The sequence below is a fragment of the Zea mays genome, chromosome 5 (genome assembly GCF_902167145.1).
Source record: "Zea mays cultivar B73 chromosome 5, Zm-B73-REFERENCE-NAM-5.0, whole genome shotgun sequence".
Lineage (NCBI taxonomy): Eukaryota > Viridiplantae > Streptophyta > Magnoliopsida > Poales > Poaceae > Zea > Zea mays.
The window spans coordinates 213127936-213146078 of NC_050100.1; the positions used below are offsets into that span (position 1 = coordinate 213127936).

Here is an 18143-nt window from a genome sequence, read left to right on the forward strand (position 1 = left end):
GGAGGAGACATGACGCGGTGAAATGGAGACGGTGAAGTTGCAGAACAGGCTGATGGTGGCTGGATCCAATCGTCGCCCATAGATTCGGTCGAGGGAACGACCTTGGAAGACGAAGGGGGGCGAGATCCATGTGTCCCCATGTCGATCCGGTTACCAGAGGGCGCGCTAACACCGGAGGGACGGAGTAGGTGGCGGCGCTGACGAGGTCGATGGCGGCTGGCTCTCTCCGTCAAAGAGAGTCGGTCGAGGAACGGAGGCGGGATCCTGCTATCCCCGCCTTAATCCGATGGATGGAGCCTGTGGTGACGACGGAGGAACGACTCGTCTGCGGCGGGGACGGGGCGGAGGGCGACTAGAGCGCGTCGAAGGGCGAGGAGAGTGAAGCGCGAAGTGACGGGTATAGAGGAGAGGGAGGCGTCCACAACGAAAATATAAGTCGCAAATCGAGCAGCCGAACGACTCAGTCCCAATTTATAATTTATTTAATTTTTACAAAGTTTCATCGCCACATCTTATTTAAATTTTTATAATAATTATTAACTTTTACTGATATCGTTTAGCATACAATATATTTTATATGTGATTTTAAAATTTTCATTTTTTATAAAAATGAATAAGACGAACCGACCAAAGGTCAAAGAGAGTAATATAAACTCATATGTCCAAACTCAGTGAAGTAATATAAACTCATATGTTTAACAATATATATTGCATGTAGGACCTATTCAATTGCTCATTAATTTTTTCATACTCAGTATCACATCTCAAATCTCTCTTATTAAAACCCCATAAGGTTTCCTCGCGCGTGCCACACCCGCTCGGCTTCGGTGCGTAACAACGACCTGCATTTCTCATGAAATTTGCCTCTGAGCACAGATTGTTGTCCTTTAGACTGTTTGCGCGTTGCCTCCCACCGTAGAGCAAAAGAGGTGGATCTTGGATTCACCGTCCCTCCCACCACTTTAGTCTGTTTGCGGTCCAATTAACAACATATACATATTTATAATATCACATTTTTATATAACACAATCAAGCGTGTCTTCTAGTGCAGTGCCCTAGCGAACTCGGGTTCGAATCTGGTGGTTTTCTATTTTCTGTTTCCGCACAGCAGCTCAGGATGTGTAGGCGCACACAACTCGAGAAAGGTCAAATAACTTAGTTAAATTATAAGGGCTTGTTTGGTTGGGGGGATTAAGGATAATTGGAGGAGATAATCCTTTCTATACAAATTTGAATAGGAGGGGAATTTAATCCCCTAAAATCCTCCTCAAACCACTTCAAGTCGAACAAGCCCTAAAAGGGAGCTGAACAATGGGAATGTTCAGAGAGGAGGTAAAATAACGAGAAGAATTTTAAGTGGTAACTATTTAAATATGAATAGGAAGTATGAGTAGGGGATTTCAAAGGAGTTGATGGACCTTAGGCTATTTACAGTAGATCGTGCATATAGTCGTTAAGAGATAAGATCGGTAAACTTTTGAAAGTTGAAACAACCTCTCCCTCACCCCCCACACACACCCTAGATCACATGCCCTTACATGGTCTCACATAGGGTTAGAAAATAAGCTGGAACTCGGAGCAGCTCGACTCGGTTTGGAGCGGCTCGCGAATCGAAGTCTGATTTTTGGGCTTGTCGGTGAAGCGAGCCGAGCTGGCTCGCAAGATGCATCAATTGACTGAATTAATCAATTTACAGAATCGTAATGGATTATCGATTCATTTTTAGTCTTTTAATGGTGGATATATGACAATTCAGATTTTAGGTTGTCATAATATTGAATAATGATTCTATATTCATATTTAAGTAATATTAATTTAATATATAATACAATAATATTTACCAAGATATGACTTACGAGTCGAGCGAAGTCTCATTCTTAAGCTCGTGGAGTGGATGAGCCAAGTCAAACTCAGTCACTTATTAATCTTGGTTCGGTTTGTTTTCAGACCTAAAGTTCCACCCGTATTTAAAAAAAAGTCAGGAACACATAAGGGCTTGTTCGTTTTACTGTTAATCCATATGGATTGGGTGATATTGAATCGGTTTAAATCTATAGCAAGTTAAAATCCATCCTAATATATTCGAATACAATTTAATTCACATGGAAGTGGAATAACCGAACAAAGTCTAAAGATTGGTTTAGTGACCAGAGAAATGGAGGCACCAAATCCAAATCAACCAAAGGAAACTGGAAAGAGAAACGGCAATTACCTCGGGCATCTCCGGTTCCTCGAGCTTCCCTCTCCTCCTCTGACTCACCTTTTAAAATTCCTTCGCCGCCGCGCCACGCAGACCCGCACCGCGCGCGCACACAAACCCTCCGCCTCGCAAGTCGCAACAGAGCAGCGGCGGCAGCAACGACGCCACCGCACCCATTCCACGACGCCGTAAACCGCAATGGGGAACAGCCTCGGGGGCAAGCGCAAGGGCGCCAAGGTGATGCAGCTGGACGGCACCTCCTTCCGCGTCAAGCCCCCGGCGGCCGCGGCCGACGTACTGCGGGACCACCCGGGCTTCCAGCTGCTCGAGTCCGAGGAGGTCAAGCTCCTGGGCGCACGCGCGCGCCCGCTCGCCTCCGACGCGCCGCTCCGCCGCGGCCGGCTCTACTTCCTCGTTGCGCTCCCTCGCCGCGCGCCCGCAGGTCCCATGCGCCGCGCCTGGTCGGGCAACCTCAACGTCGGGGCCCGCGAGCGTCTCGAGTCGCTCAAGCTCGCGCGCCGCTCCACCTCCGACCTCTCCTCGCTTTCCGCCCACGCCTCCGCGTCGGCCCCCACCTCCCCGCTTCCCGGCGGCGCCGCCTCCCCTCTTCCTCCCACCGGCAGCGGCGCCACGCCCGTGCGCGTTAAGATGCGTCTTCCCAGGGCGCAGGTGGAGAAGCTCATGGGGGAGAGCAAGGACCCAGCCGAGGTCGCCGCCAAGATCATGGAGCTATGTGGCGCGGCCGTGTGCGACGCGCACGCCAGCGCTCGGGTCATCCCGGAGCGCCCGCCCGGGATACTGCGGAGCCAAAGGTTCGCCAAGACGCCGGAATGGGGCGCCGGGTTCATGCTGCCGGCGGCGGCGGCGGCCAAGACGCCGCAGCGGTGGCCCACGCTGCCACGCACCAACGAGGTACCCCTATGCCTATCCCCCACGTACATTGCATTATTGTTTGTTCCCATGAGACGTGAACACAGTAAGATTTGCACGCTGCAACGTAGAAACGTGATTTGGGATCTCGGTTCGATCTCTTCTTATTGCCCCTTATTAAAATTACGATCTAAATCGTAGAATGCCTATTTGTTTTAAGATCGCCTAGCTCATTGATTACTCGCCTTTTAAAAAGATCGCACTGGTTATTCTAATCTAGTGTGAACGCGCGCCCTAGCACGGACGAGGTTACATGGCAATTTTAGATGCAGTTTCCTTGCCGTTGCAGAGATCACTAATAAGCTAGCTTGCGTAGTGAAACTGCTGTTCTCCGCTCATAACGGGGAACAACGAACATACAAGTGCGCTGGATGCAGGAACATGATAGACTTTTCGAGTGGCATCTGGAGATGTTTTTTTGACAAAAAGGAGGATACAATCAGTGTTATTCTAAGCGTTAAACGTACCCACAGATAGGCAAAAATGGCTGTTTTAAAGGGGCTACTAAACGGCCGTTTGAATGGAAACAATGTACCACTGTAGCGTTTAAACGTTCTGTAAACAAGTTAAATGACTGTTTAGGTGAACGGTATTATGCAATTGAAAGAAAAAAAACGAAAACGAAGTTGCTTTGCCATGTTTGTGCCACAATAGCTGAATATCCTGAGCTTGGAGTAATCTAAATGAAGTTGATGGTTGTTACGCCTGCCTGTTAATGGTACTGCCTCTTGCATATAGTTGACTATTTTCCCCCCCTCATTGCTAATTTAGGTTTCATTTTGATGTTCCAGAAAAAGGCACGGTTCGTAGAGTTGCCGGACGAGCTAATAATAGCGTGATTCTGTACTTCCCTGAAGCGAGTTAACACTTCTTTTTTTTTTTTTTTACTGTCTCAAAGCATGTTTGGTGATTGTCAGACCAGGAGATAAGGAATTGTAAACTTATCTGCAGTCGCTGCTGTATTTGTTCTTCCCGCTTGCTCATTTGAGCGAAACAAACAACTATATGGTTTGAAGATGAGAAGCCGCCGATGGCTTCCGATTCACCTTCATCCAGTGATCTGACACCGTGTTAGACTGTCACCAAGTTTCCTTCCGCCTTCTCGAATCTCTCCGTGTTCCTGTTGGCTTCTCCTCCGTTGTTTATTATTCAGGTCAACTCTTGTTATGTGCAACAGTGTGGATGTGTGATGCGTTATGTGCAACAGTGCAAACCCAATTATTCAGGTCAACTCTCGTTGCCATTGTGTAGCGTCGTCTTAAGAAGAGGCCCATGTGCATCTCCATCTATACGTACACCTCATCCGTTCCCGCATGATTTTGGAATGGAAACTCAGCAACTCTTCCTCCACACTGAATGGATCCTCGAGTTGAACTGGTCGATCGTCCGTTGAAGAATTATTGGGAGGCTGAATTCCTCAGCACATGCAAGAGCATCATTTGCAAATTTGCAAAAAGTCGTGCATTGCTGCACCTTAGGCATTCCTTATCGCCACCGATCATGTGGATTTGGATAAAGATATTGCCGCCAATCACAACAAACCTGCACATGGAGTACGATCTGACCTAGCCCTACCATTGTAAGAGTATATACGTACAATGCGCCCAAGTCAGTGACACGCGTGTTGCGCTTCTTGAACAAACAAGGTGATCTGAAACATCTTGCGGACTCCGTGCGATCCCGTTGGTCCTCAGCGTCAGGGATGTTTTCTGAACCTCGCTTGCCGCTTCATAATGACATAATGCACAGTTCGTTGCACTTACAACACCCACAAGGCCATATCTTCTAGTCGAGCACAGCTATTCATGAATCATTAATTATTTAATTGTACTAGTCAGTTGTGCATTGCCACAATTTCTCTGTATCATATAGGTCGCTTAATAAATATTTATAATATATTTTCTCTACATTACACAAATGCATGAGTGTGTAGCTCAGTTGTATGAGCTGTGCACTCTGAGATGAGAGGGTCTGGGTTGACCCATAGTTGCTCCGCTTTTTTTTAAAAAATATAGTAGGAATGTAGAGAATGTATCTAGCGCGTCCAACCCTATATGGTTGGTGAGTGGGTCCTCGTCAGACAGTACTATACAAAGAGGTGGGAGCTTGACGAGATTTTTCTGAGTTGTAACTCCAACGAGAAACCCTAAACCACCGATCTAGCGAGGGGAAGCCACCGCCAATCTTCACCGTGACCCAGGGTCTAGGTTCGACCCATAGTTGCTCCGACTTTTTTTAAAAATATAGTAGAGTGTAGAGAATGTATCTAGGGAGTCCAACCCTATATGATTGGTGAGTGGGACCTCGTCAGACCACACCATACAAAGAGGTGGGAGCCCGACAAGATTTGCCTGAGTTGTAACTCCACCAAGAAAATCTAAACCACCGATCTAGCGAGGGTGTGCAGCCAGTGATGGAAAGCCACCACCAATCTTCATCGTCTCCCACCGCTCTTCCCGAACAATTGACAACCCACTTCTCCTCACCTCTCAGTTCTCCTAGATCACACACTCACACACACTTACTTGCCTTTTATCCTTTGTCTTCGTTCAACCCCTTTGTCCTTGGAATCGTGGACCACCAAAGTAAGCAAACTAGTTCAAAACAATATCATTGTCGCTGCTTAAGGCACTGTCATGACTACTGGAGGACGGGCGCCATATGGAGTAGCACCATATGGGAGAGGAGCACCAAACATGAGAGAGAATGGAGAAGAAGCACCGAATGGAACATCATATGATCCATATGGAGGAGCACCATATGGATATTTATATGGGTATGTAGAAGGATATGTGTTGGAGACTTGTTCTCAAATACTATGAATCAAGAACAAGGCAACATAAAATGTTAAATATTAACGCCCTTCGTCCTTCGAAATATTATTTCCCTTAGGATATAATGATCTTCAGACGAAGGTCATGAAGGACATACCTTCGAGCATCGAAGGCATGAAAGTAATAGAAGGAAATGTGTAAAATACAAAAGGTAACATAAATAGTCATATAGCATTATCAACTCATCTTCATTATATTATTGTGGAAAAATAGAAATAATATTAAGTTACAAATGTATCTTCGGCTCGAAAGAAAGTAAAGGTACAAGCGTGACGCAAAAGCAAATGCCAAGTCAGCGTGAACAGTACGGGAGCACTGTTCATCTATTTATAGGCACGAGACACAGCCTATGTAAAATCACACTCGTGCCCTTTACATTTGTTAATGACTCTATAGTAATCCATCGAGGTCTAAATAGTCTTTTCCCTTTTAAGTCGGTTCCCCTTTCTGCTATCATGCTGAAGCTCCCCTGCGCACAGCTTCGGCTCTGCGCCAACCTTCGTATTCTTCGTACTTCTTCACATTGTGGTTCTGATCCGAGTCCGAAGGTACCTGTTCATGTATTATACTCCAGAAACATTGTTAAATCATGTTTTTGAGGACCTTTGGAAGACGAAGGCCCCCAACAATATGGATAAGTAAATGATGGAGAAGGATGAGCATCAGTGATAGGAGCTTCAGCGAAAAGAGGAGGAGCATAGTTGACATGATCATCATTAGGAGGAGGAGCATTCATGCAAGGTCAGTAAAAATGCAAAGGAGGAGGATATGAGAAATAGAGGTTGCGGAGTGAAGGAATAAAGACAAATAGAAATATCCTTCTAATGATGATGTAAAAGAGAAAGACTATCAAAGAAGACTTTCCCTATGCCGGCAGTGGTGTCGAGAAGCTGTGGAGATTGATAGCAAAAATCGATGAAGTTTAGGAAGTTTTAGACTTCACCTGATATTCATATTAAAATAGAGAGTGGGAGGCTGCAATATAAGAAAATGAATAAAATAGAGAGAGGATGTGAATGTACGAAAACACCCCCTCTATTTATAGATTGCCTTACGAAAGGCCTCTAGCTGAATTGTTTAGGTGGTCTGAGTAGCACTCCTCAGGTCCTGGGTTCGACTTCACGCGGGAGCGAATTTTAGGCTGTGGTTAAAAAATTCCCTCGTCTGTCCCACGCCAAAGCACAGGTCTAAGGCTCGGCCCCGGTCGCGGTCGTTTTCACATGGGCTTCGATGCTGTTGTGTATGGGTGGTGTAGGGGTTCGGAGGTTTTACCGATCTGTGTGAGAAGGTCTTCTTCTTAATACAATACTCGGGGGTTGTCTTACCCCCGTAGGTTGACTTTTTTATTTATAGATTGAATTTTCAGTTTTTTTGGAATTATTGGATTTTTCAATTTTTTGGGCTTCAAACGGTTCAAAACGAATACATGCAATAACTATTTGATATGGCACACATATGTATTGGAGGGGATTGAGTGAGTTTTAATTTATACCAAGTTAAAATCCTTCATAATTTTTTAATCTCTTACAATCTTTAAGGTATAGAAATAACCAAACGAACGCTTGCAATCTAATCTATATGGTATATAGGATAATGCCCCGTTTGTTTCGTCGGAATTGAATTCCATTTTTATAATTATAATTTAGACAAAATTAATTAAGTTCATATATTTATATATGTAATATATTTGTATATTATCATAGATCATATGAGAGAGATAGTTATATACTACATTTATGTTATAGCGAAGCAAGTAGAAAAGTGTGCTATAAGTTACACATCGGGAAAATAGCATATAAATCTATAGAATCAATTTTCATCTCTCACCTCATGAATTTAAGATAGGCTTATATAATAACTTTGAAAAATGGTGGAATGTCACATTCTCAAAAAATAGCCTATTCCATTAGTAAGATTCCAATTTCTCAAAATGAAAGGAAACAAACGGGACCTAATAGGAATAAGAGAACAAGATGTAGACTTAGAGATGGCAATGGGGACCCGATCCCTGATTCACCGCGGGAATTCCTCTATTAGGGGATGGGGATGGGGAAGAAACTTCCCCACGGTGATATAAACGGGGAAAATTTATCTCCCGATGGGTAAACGGGGATGAGGACGGGGGTCGTTAAACTTGCACGTGACTATGTTTTTGTGTACTAGTTAACGAAAAAAATAAATAATAACCTTGTCAAGAGACCACTATTTATACAAATGTGTTCATTTTGATGTATGCCATAATGATTTCTTATATCTGACAATGTGTATAAGTGACAATGTTTAACATTAATAGTAAAGTATGTATGTCTTAATTATAATTTAAACGGGATGGAAATCCTCAGGGCTTATTCGCTTTTACCCCAATCCATATGGATTGAGGGGGATTGAGGGGGTTTCAATCTCTAGTAAGTCAAAATTCCTCTCAATCTGTATCAATCCCCTCCAATCCATATGGATTGAAAATAACCGAACAAGCCCTCATTGGGGATTTATCCCCGCGGGGAACGGGGATGAGGAAGAAATATTCCCCACAAGCGTTCGTGGGATTCCGTGGGAAATTTTTTTTGTCGCGGGGACCGAGATAGAGAGCTATTGCCGACGGAGAATTGCTCGTTGCCCCATCCCGAGATGTGGTGCCTTCCCCCGATTCCTCCTCACTGCGGGTCTAATCCGATTCGGGCCTTCCCGCGGACCCCGGCCAGCCTCGCAATAACAATCCGCGGCCCGCGCGGCTCGGAGCGATCGCGCTCCTCGAAGTGGAACGACGACGTTCACGAGCCGCGCGTACGAATACCGCTGCTCGCGCGAGCGCAGGCAGCGAAGCCACACCACCACCACCAGTCCACCGCCACCAGGCGGTCGCCATACGATTCACCGCGCACGTAACATGAGAACAGCGAACACGAAGATGCTTCCCCGGGCGGCAGCGGACGAGGAGACGAGAGAGGGAGAGATGGGGCCGGACCTCCTGGGACTTGGCTTGCTGCCGCCGCCGATGGCCGGCGGCGGCCACGGAGGTGGTTCAGCGGCGCAGCGACGACCTTATCAGAAGACGGGATTCGACGAGCCCCTACGTTTCGCCGCCGACGCCCCTTTGCCGGTGCGCCCGCGGCCCCGGCCAGTGGACGTGGACGACGGCGTCGTCCCTGCAGCAGCACCTCCGGCGAGCATGCCGAAGCCGCCCGCGTCGTCGACCGCGGCACGGTGGGCGCCAGCTGAGCTAGCGTCGTCCCCGACGAAGGTCTGTGTCCCGGGCCCTTCTCCGAGGAGGAAAGCTGAGACCCATCTTTTCTGACAAATCTTAACGAGCCTCTCTCAGCTCGGTTCTTTCAGGGAGATCTTTCAGGTTCCGTCGACGTTTTGTAGTGATCAGCTGGCCGCCGGCGAGGGCTGCAGGGCGCATGCCGTGGCCACGTGCGCCTCGCCGCCGCTCATGCAATGCTGTCCCTGCCCCGCCGCAGGCGTGTTGTTTTTTGGCAGCAGGCCGCCGGTTACCGCAGGACTGATCTTTGAGGACTCCGCCTCCGCGGCAGTAGCACGGAGCACCCATGACGATTCCACCGCGCCAACGACGATAATCTACGCGGGCTCTGTGTGTGCCTATGACGGTGCTATGATAGAACAGGTAGGATTATCCCCGCGTCTACTTTGATGATACCGCGTGCCAAATCACGGACGGGATATATACACATGGCATGCAGGCCGAGAAGGTCCTGGCTATGGTAGCAAAGGAGGCTCACGCTGCTGGAATCCTGTCCGTCCAACGGACAGAGCCGCAGTTAGAACTAGTTGCTGCAATCACAGGTGGTGCAGCGCAGATGACAATGCATCGGAGATTGGCTCATCATGTCAGCGATAGTAAGGACTAAAGACTCCTGAAATTATTATATAGCTAGGAAGGAGTATATACATACACGGATGCGCATCTTAGCTGTGTGTGTGCCTTTGCATTGCTTCATCAGGTCTTAAGAGAACGGCATCCCTCGCCCGCTTCCTGGATAAACGCAAGCAAAGGCAGGAGAAAACTCATGCCATTATTTTTTTTCAATCTATGCCATGCCATGCCATACATTTTAACACGTACTCCCAATATGCAAGCAAGCATCACAATATGGCTTGGGGTGGTCTCTAGCAAACGTACTCCTGGTCTCAGAGGGCGGTATGGGCAGCCTATATATCCCGATGAACGAGATGATCGGACTGCGGTTTGCAGCGTGCTGAATCTGTCTGACCCAGGTTATCCTTCCTTGTTGCGCCTTTCTGTTTGCTTCTCGATCTTGCAGGGCGGAGAGTGCAGGGACGATGCAGCATCACCCTCGCAGAGAGGAGTGGCGGTTCCCTGCGCAAACAACGGACGCTCCGGCTGCCACGGTTTCCGCGAGAACCAGCGCCTCGCTTGGCGGCATGGACCGGCGGCCACGGGCCTCCCAAGACCATCCCAAGAGAATGAAAGCGAGCCATGGCGACGAGGCAGTGAGCACTGAGCTGAGGATCTAGCTGGGGCACAGCAGCCATCGGAGTTCAAAGAGCTTCTATGACTCCAGACAATCCAGGCCAAATCATGGATTTTTACTGTTCTTGGGTTCATGGATCCAACCATCAGAACCCATTTCCACTTTGTCTAATCGACGAAAGGCCCTTGGTGTCAGCTAGTATTTGAACTTTAAGATCAGCTAACCTGTTGTGCTTGCTTGCTAATAACAGTAACTATTAATTGCTAATTGCACATATTCTCCGGCCGTAATGCACAGTTTTTTTGGGGCTCATTTGTTCATGCTAGAAAGGATACAACGTAGTAGTTTTGATTTTATGACTTGCATGTTTTTGTTCATGCTACAAAGAATGTAGTGCTAGCAAATTCTTTATCCGGTGTTGTACTTGCTCTACTAATTGCATATCTTTTCGGTAATGTAACATTTTGTTGGTCTCATTTGTTCATAACACAAAGAATGTAACTTCCTATAGCTAGGCTTACATGTGTCTAAATTCTGTAACCGGTGTTATACCTATGCCCCGGATTGTAACCAAGGCAAGCAGTGGCGGACCTAGAATTTTCATATAGGGTGTGCCACAACAAAATTTTCATATAGAATTCTATATAATTTTATAATAAATTTGGTAAACAGATCGATATATAGATATAACGGTTAACATTCAACAATTAAATGAAAGTTGCATACATTAAACATAAAGATTGTAATGCTACTTATCTGTCCTACGTTTGCTCAACGCCATAAAAATCTTAATTATATCTTCTCCATCCACTTTAAAGAAAATATCTCTCTCAATGTATGTAACAAGACAATCATCCAATATATATATACATTGTATTACATAATACAAATTAATAAGAGAGGAGCTCTGGACCTCTGGTTCCTAAAGATGAGAAAAGAGAGGAGCTCTGGATTTCTGGTTCCTGGAGATGGGAACTGAGAATCTGATATTGAGATTTGAGAACGACGTCGGCGTGTGGCCGGGCGTCTGGGCCGGCTGGGACCAACGCCCAACGGGCAATAGTTGAACTGCGCCGCGGCGACGCTAGGGCGTCTCGAGCTCTCGGCGTCAGGGGAGCACGTAGGGCATCTCGGCGACTCTCCCGCAGCCTGCCGCCACAGACCGCAGCCCGCGGGGGCAGGAGAGGCTGGGAGCACGCTGCGCAGTGGCCCAGTGGTGGAGGCCTAGAGTGCTGCAGAGCGCCGTCACAAAGACACGATCTCCAAACTCCAGACTCGTCTCGTGTCGTACGAAGGTTGAAGGAACAGACGTATGGAATTCCTTTGCGTTTGGAAGTTGAACGATAAGACCGAATGGGAATGAGCCAATGAGGTGGGGTCCACGGTGGGCCTGGCTTAGGGTGTGCCAGGGCCCATCCGGACCCCCTGTGGGTCCGCCACTGAAGGCAAGCATCATGTTGTTTGTTGGAGGTCGGTGTGTGAATTTTATGTGGCTCGAATGTTCAAAATACTTAATATAAGGGACACAGATGATTTATCCTAATTCAGATTTCTGAGCCCTACATCCATCACTACATTGTTCTTCTTGTTAGGAATGCCTAATTAGGGTCTCTTACAATGGAGGAATCAGGAGAGATTAGTAGGTATTACTTAGTGCTATCCTAAAGTTCTTCGGTTGGTTTGGTCTATGATTCTCCGTTGTTGATCATGCAACGATTGTTTGTCTAGCCATCCCCTTCTACATGAGCTCACGTCTTCCCTTATATACTAACAAGGGCAAAAAATACAAAGCAGAGTGCACGAAAAATAGACCTTATGGCTCATTAAGTTTGGATTTTGATGTTTGATGAACAATATGACCATTTGTACTAATGTTATTTACTAGTATATAAGGTATAATTCAAATAGATACAAGGTAGGCTTAGACTTACGTAAACTGATGGTCCGAATGATCAACACCTCAAGTAAGATGTTAGAAGCCAAATTGAAGACTTATAAGAATTAAGACATGCTAAGAATTTATACTCCAATGAGTACAAGCTCGGACATAGATAAAAGCCACCAAAGTTAAGACAAAAGAGGTACATAAATTAGAATTGTCTCATAATTTTATATTTTCTCAAATTGGCGTCCTAAGTTGTAGAGCTTTTCATTAGTTTTCCAAAAAGTCTAAGATCATCAAAATTGAAGTTCGAAGCTAAAAACTATACACAAAATACAAAAGTGCGTCCGCCAAAAAAATAGCGCAAGACATATCTGATGTTCATATCTGGTATGCATATATAGTGCATACACAACATTGTAGTAACTTTGATTCAACCGTTGGACATGTCTAGTACTCCTATCTAGTGCTAGTGTCTGGTGCTAATAGAAAAACATCGCAACGGTCAAATTTCGATGGTCGAATTGTCACAGGTCTGATATGATGTCCAACGCTAGCTATCACCAAACATGTCCAATGCATATGTGCATTACTGCCACTTTTGGCATTGATTAGTTTTGGAATTGGGGTCTATAAACACCACCCCAATTGGTCATTTGAAGTGTATTAGAGCATAAACACACCAAAGGATTTGATGCTCAATTCTAGTGATGTCCACTCTCATAGTTCTTAGTGATGATACACATGGTGATTAATGTAGGTGCTTTGTGAAATTCTTAGGTAGTAAGATCACTTATATGTTTGATCTAAGTTTAGGTCTAATGTTAAGCGAGCTTTCCATACCTATTACCATTCGGTGCTTGCGCGCACCATTATTGTACTCAAAGGAGATTGTAGTCTTAGGAGACCACACCAACCATGTTGAAAGCATATAGGCCCTCAGTGGTTTTAGTGGTTAATAACGACATAAGATTATTGGGACTAGCTACTAGCATGTGTTTTGTATAGGCATAAGTATAGAAATCATTTCAGTTCTTAAAGGATGGATGGCAATGTTAAGGATGGAGTAGTTTTCAAGGATTGGTTAGAGTCGAGAGACACTTATAATAACTTAGAATTTTGTTTTTTCTTTGACCATACTATAACTAGGGGTATGAACTAGCAGCTTGACCTAGGTAAGTCTAATGACTTTAGTATGATACTTTATGCACATTAGTTTAGCTCTAGGTAGCTCAAATGAGGCCCAAAAGTTGTTTGGAACAAACCCCATTCATGAATATTTAAATTTGAAAGTGTTGAGCGGTTTTAGAGCTGTTAGATCATTAGAATTAGGGTCATTGGGCCAGCAGAGATAGTATGATGCCTACATGTGGAATGCTAGAGAGAGCATGATCATCAGACCCTATGAATAGGGTCGTTGGACCGTTGTGGACGAGTCCGCTGGTCTATGTATACAAACCAAAGAGCTCTAGCGAGTAAGGAAAAAACTAGGCATCCACCCGTTTGATTAAGTGTTTTGGTGTTTGATGATCAACATAACTATTTGGACTAATGTTGTTTGCTAAGTGTTTATGGATATAGTTAAAAGGATGTAGCATGGGCTTGGACAAAGGCAATGTGGTGATCAAGGAGACCAACACCTCAAAGTAAGACATTCGAAGATCCATTGAAGACCTATGAAGAACATTAAAGAGTCCAAGACACAACACAAAAGAAGCCTAAATGAAGAAACATGAAGGAATGAAGAAACATTCTACATAGCAGCACTAGACGTGTACGATGGTGTACTGGATGAAGCACCATACATGTATCGTGCCTATGCTAAACAAAGGGCTAAAAAAACTAAGCACACTAGAAACACAGGTGTGACCCAAACATTGCACCAGACGCCAATTGGACAGGGCACTCACAGAGATCTGTAGCATGTACACGAAGATTTACAATGCACCACATGTTTTCGGTGGTGCAGCGGACTCCACAATGGACATGGTACTCAGAGATGTTGCAAATGCAACCGAGCTAGGTTATACTCATCGGACATTAACACCGGATACATCGAGCTCAACTGTCGACAACAACTAGTTCCAACAACTAGATAATGTGTAGTCACCGGACGTGTCCGGTGACTGCGCATAATTTATGTGTTGTTCACAAATTCTAGTTTAGACATGGGGGCTATAATAAATACCTCGAACTCAACGGTCATCCGATGCAGAAGGAGGCGACCACGGTGAGCCAAGGCGGAAGGAGGTAGACGGGGGTGCCAGTCAAGGCGGATGGGCACCAGGCGGACGAGTGCCAGCCGAGGAAGAAGGACGACAGGATCCGCGACGGGAGCCATGGCAGCGACGGAAAAAAATGGATCACATGTATTGATTAGACCAATTCCCACTTTGATTCGATGTTAGAACAGTTACCTTGAGAGGATTTGAGAGGAAAATACGTTCCCGTAGTATCCTGTCTTCAGTCTTCACATGCCATATGGGCCTACAACATATTATGGGCCTTGATATATTTAACACCATACTCTACTCTCCCAGAATCTCTGAAGAAAATTTTGCATGGCCATAGGTCTGGTTTGGTATGTGCAGAATAAAAACACTGGACGACATTCACAGTAAGAATAATAAAAGATTCAAGGGAATTGCAAAGGAAATACAAGGTTCTGGTCTTCTAGATACCATACAATTCGTCTGTGAGACCAAAGGGATCATAAATTACGAGGTGAACGCTTTTAACATCTGGACAAGAAACCAGGATTCTGGGAGTACTGATTCACAAAGGTAAATTCAAATTACCATGCATCAAGTGATACAAACACACATAAAGCCTACTTTGCTGTTCTAGAGTGCTTGATAAGCCAGTCGATGACAATGTCTATGTTCACAGAATCCTTACAGGAGATCATGTAGCAACAAACTTCGCGGTCCTTTATCGATTCCAGTCCACTGAAAACAAAAAAGTCAAAAGAGCTTCAGCTGAATTATAATGCAGAAAGTAGAATGATGCGTAGGCAAATGAAGATTGAGCTCACAGTTGATCAACCAATGCCTGCTTCGAAAGCACTTCTGACTTGTCAATTTTGTTGCCAAGGACAAGCAAGGGAATCCCAGCTAAAGACTGTTTTGTCAGCAGATCAAGCAATTCACTTTTCGCTATTGGGATGCTATCTCGGTCAGCAGCGTCCACAACATATCTGCAATTGTCACAAAATTATCAAATCATGACCCATCAAGGATATCCAGTAAAGCTATATAACTGAAAAATATCTGGGTAACAACAGTCATACACGCACAAGATAACATGATAAATGCAGGAACAAACATCATGGTTTAAATTTTTAAGTTTCAAGAGAATGAAGAAAATGAATATACATATTTGATGATATTCACTGTAGTGTACTTGAGTTCCTTTATTGTTTATTTGATAAAGCGTCACCCAACAGTCCCGTCCTCCTGCACTCTCTATGTATGTGTCAGTTTCTAAGTTACAGTTATCCTTCAAGCATGTCTGCATACAGGGTAAACAGAACGCAGAATACAGGGGTAAACAGAACGCAGAAGAAATATATCTATACTGCTTGTAAGGGAAGAAAACATGTTTAATCAGGGTATGAAAATGAATATAATGTTAGACAGCAATCTATAGTTTAATATCTCCTTGCTACAGGGAATGTTGGGTTTATCTCTAAGGATTTGATTATCTTTAAGAAATGAACACCAGCCATAAAGTGCTCCAAACCTCCAATTGGAGATTCTGAGTTGTATGTTAATGTTGTAATCCTATCTCACTAACAAAAAACTGAATATAAAATATTCAATATTGAATAGTATTTTAGAAGAGCAGGAATTACAGAATAGCAGAAACTCCACGGCAGTAGCGCTCCCACATAGTGCGGAATCTTCGTTGCCCACCAAGATCCCAAAGTTTAATTGTGACATTCCCCTTGGTGATTTTCCGCATATTGAAGCCTACCTGTTTCACAGATGAGCATTTTAGGTGAATTAGATAACCAAGATTTGTTCAGGATAACATAAAGAAAGTGTTTGTATGTACATACAGTTGGAATCATGTCCTCACTGTAGCCACCTGTCTGCAAAGCACAGAAGCCATGAATTAAAATCAAAACACCAGATAACATGGTAATGTATCTTGACTGAGTTGATGCATACAGCAACAGCATTGACCAGCGATGTCTTCCCAGCATTCTGCAACCCAACCAGGGAGAGTTCCATTTCTTGCTTAAAAAACAAGCTGAAATAGAAATATTACTGCCATGAGTAGAATTGCTACAAATCAATATGCACTGCTTAAAAGCCATCAAAATGTACACACTGGTACAGATGCTAATTTCACACTAGCAGAGAAAGGATCTCATTTATCCAAAAAAAAGCTAAGAGTAAACAGATAAATAAGATGATCTGCCACAGTGGGGTGTATGCAGTGAAAACTCAAATTCACCAAACATGAGTAGGAGCAACCAATCATTCAAACATGATCAAGCACTTCCTGAAGGGCAGGAACAGATCCTAACAATGGAAGACTCCATCCACACTGCAGAATGTAGGCACTCTTTTTTTAAGATCGAATTTAAACTTCTTCCGGGCACCACCTTATACGCTTCTGAAGCTTGATCGTGTATCTATTAATCTTCGCTCAACAATCGTGAGTACGCAGAGATATTTTTTAACCCGTACTCCAACCAGTTCTCTTTATCCTAGTAATAACTATCCTCACATCATGAAGATTTACCAAGGCTAGTATGCAGAAGCAACTTAAGTTTGCGTGCTTGCGGTAACTGTTACTGACATGGATCTAACTGCGTAGAGCACGCGAGCCACTTGAATTCGCGAGCAAGCAGCATAAAATCGCCGCAAAGGAATCCCAGTCTAGCTCAATCCCAAGAGAACTCATGGTCCCGCCCCAGTCGAGACACCCCGAAACTGCTGATCGAAAGAAAGGGGCGGGAAGGATTTCTGCGAAATGAATGCATTGGAGCGGAAGGGGCGAGGGAAGATGACGAGAGAGAGAGAGAGAGAGAGAGAGTTTGGCAGCACGGACCTCCGCAGCCAGTTGAGGAGCGAATCCCAGAGCCCCATGCCGCTCTCCCCAGCGACCGGGCCAAGGGTCGGATCTCTCGAGGGGAGGGGAATCCGTTGCTGCTGGGGCGCGGGGAAGGCGGCGAGCTACGAAGCGAAGCGACACGGGACCGGGGCGATGTCGATGCTGTCGCTGTGGGCAGTGCGGCACAGAGGTCCGGGACCGGAGGACACAGGACAGGCGACTGCGGGGCTGGCTCAGGCTGGCCTAGGCGTGTCGTGTGGCGGCCTGGCGGGTCCATAGCGTGGCGCCGTGGCGTAGCCAGATGCTGCGATGCGATCCGTTGCCGGGTTGTTGGGACAGTTTTTTTTAAAGTGCTTTTCTACGAAGAACTAGCAAAGTGTAAGTACGCTTTCTATTTGTGTTTAAATATATAATATAAAATATAGAATATACAACATAAAAGCATATGTATTCTGTTGATTAGGTGGTTGTGAATGTGAGTTTAGAACTAACAACCATGATTCAAATCTACATTTATATATAAACTTTAGTATTTTTACTAATTAAAGCTAGGGGAGCATGATAAGGTGGAAACCGTGGAATCAGTAAAACTGATGTTTTAATATAATATAGATAATCTAGATGTATATGACAGGACTCCCGTACCGAAGAATATGGAGGGGTCTAACGGTTTAGGGTTTAGAAAGTGGTGGATTCCTCCCGTCGTGACCACATGATAAATTCTGCATTTACGTAGATTTGAGCAATTTTTATAAAAGCTGCTAGAAGCCGATTCCGAT

At 44.9% G+C, this 18143-nt stretch overlaps 3 protein-coding genes across 5 annotated transcripts; 2 read left to right on the forward strand and 1 right to left on the reverse strand.

Annotated features, from left to right (window-relative positions):
• Positions 1-2230: 2230 nt before the first annotated feature.
• On the forward strand, positions 2231-4262 carry LOC103627689 (uncharacterized). Its single transcript, XM_008647982.3, has 2 exons — positions 2231-3112; positions 3922-4262. The coding sequence occupies exons 1-2, from the start codon at positions 2399-2401 to the stop codon at positions 3967-3969; spliced, it is 762 nt and encodes a 253-aa protein (XP_008646204.1). The 5' UTR covers positions 2231-2398; the 3' UTR covers positions 3970-4262.
• Positions 4263-8604: 4342 nt separating this feature from the next.
• Positions 8605-10730, forward strand: LOC103627690 (uncharacterized). Of its 2 annotated transcripts, none has more exons than XM_020537783.2 (4): positions 8605-9589; positions 9666-9822; positions 9927-9978; positions 10248-10730. In XM_020537783.2, exons 1-4 carry the CDS (start codon positions 9398-9400, stop codon positions 10459-10461), a joined length of 615 nt encoding a protein of 204 aa, XP_020393372.1. In that variant the 5' UTR covers positions 8605-9397; the 3' UTR covers positions 10462-10730. The 2 variants fall into 2 exon arrangements, 1 of the variants encoding a protein (XP_020393372.1); XR_002262083.2 differs by having other exon boundaries at positions 8607-9589; positions 9927-10123.
• Positions 10731-14206: 3476 nt separating this feature from the next.
• On the reverse strand, positions 14207-17625 carry LOC100193835 (ADP-ribosylation factor-like A1A). 2 transcript variants are annotated; one of them, XM_035967714.1, is made up of 7 exons: positions 17362-17625; positions 16473-16554; positions 16361-16393; positions 16154-16275; positions 15335-15496; positions 15199-15248; positions 14207-14787 (listed from the first exon to the last, which is right to left on the reverse strand). In XM_035967714.1, exons 1-7 carry the CDS (start codon positions 17397-17399, stop codon positions 14771-14773), a joined length of 504 nt encoding a protein of 167 aa, XP_035823607.1. In that variant the 5' UTR covers positions 17400-17625; the 3' UTR covers positions 14207-14770. The 2 variants fall into 2 exon arrangements, with proteins under 2 accessions (XP_035823607.1, NP_001313390.1); NM_001326461.1 differs by lacking the exon at positions 14207-14787 and having other exon boundaries at positions 14921-15248; positions 17362-17539.
• Positions 17626-18143: the final 518 nt, after the last annotated feature.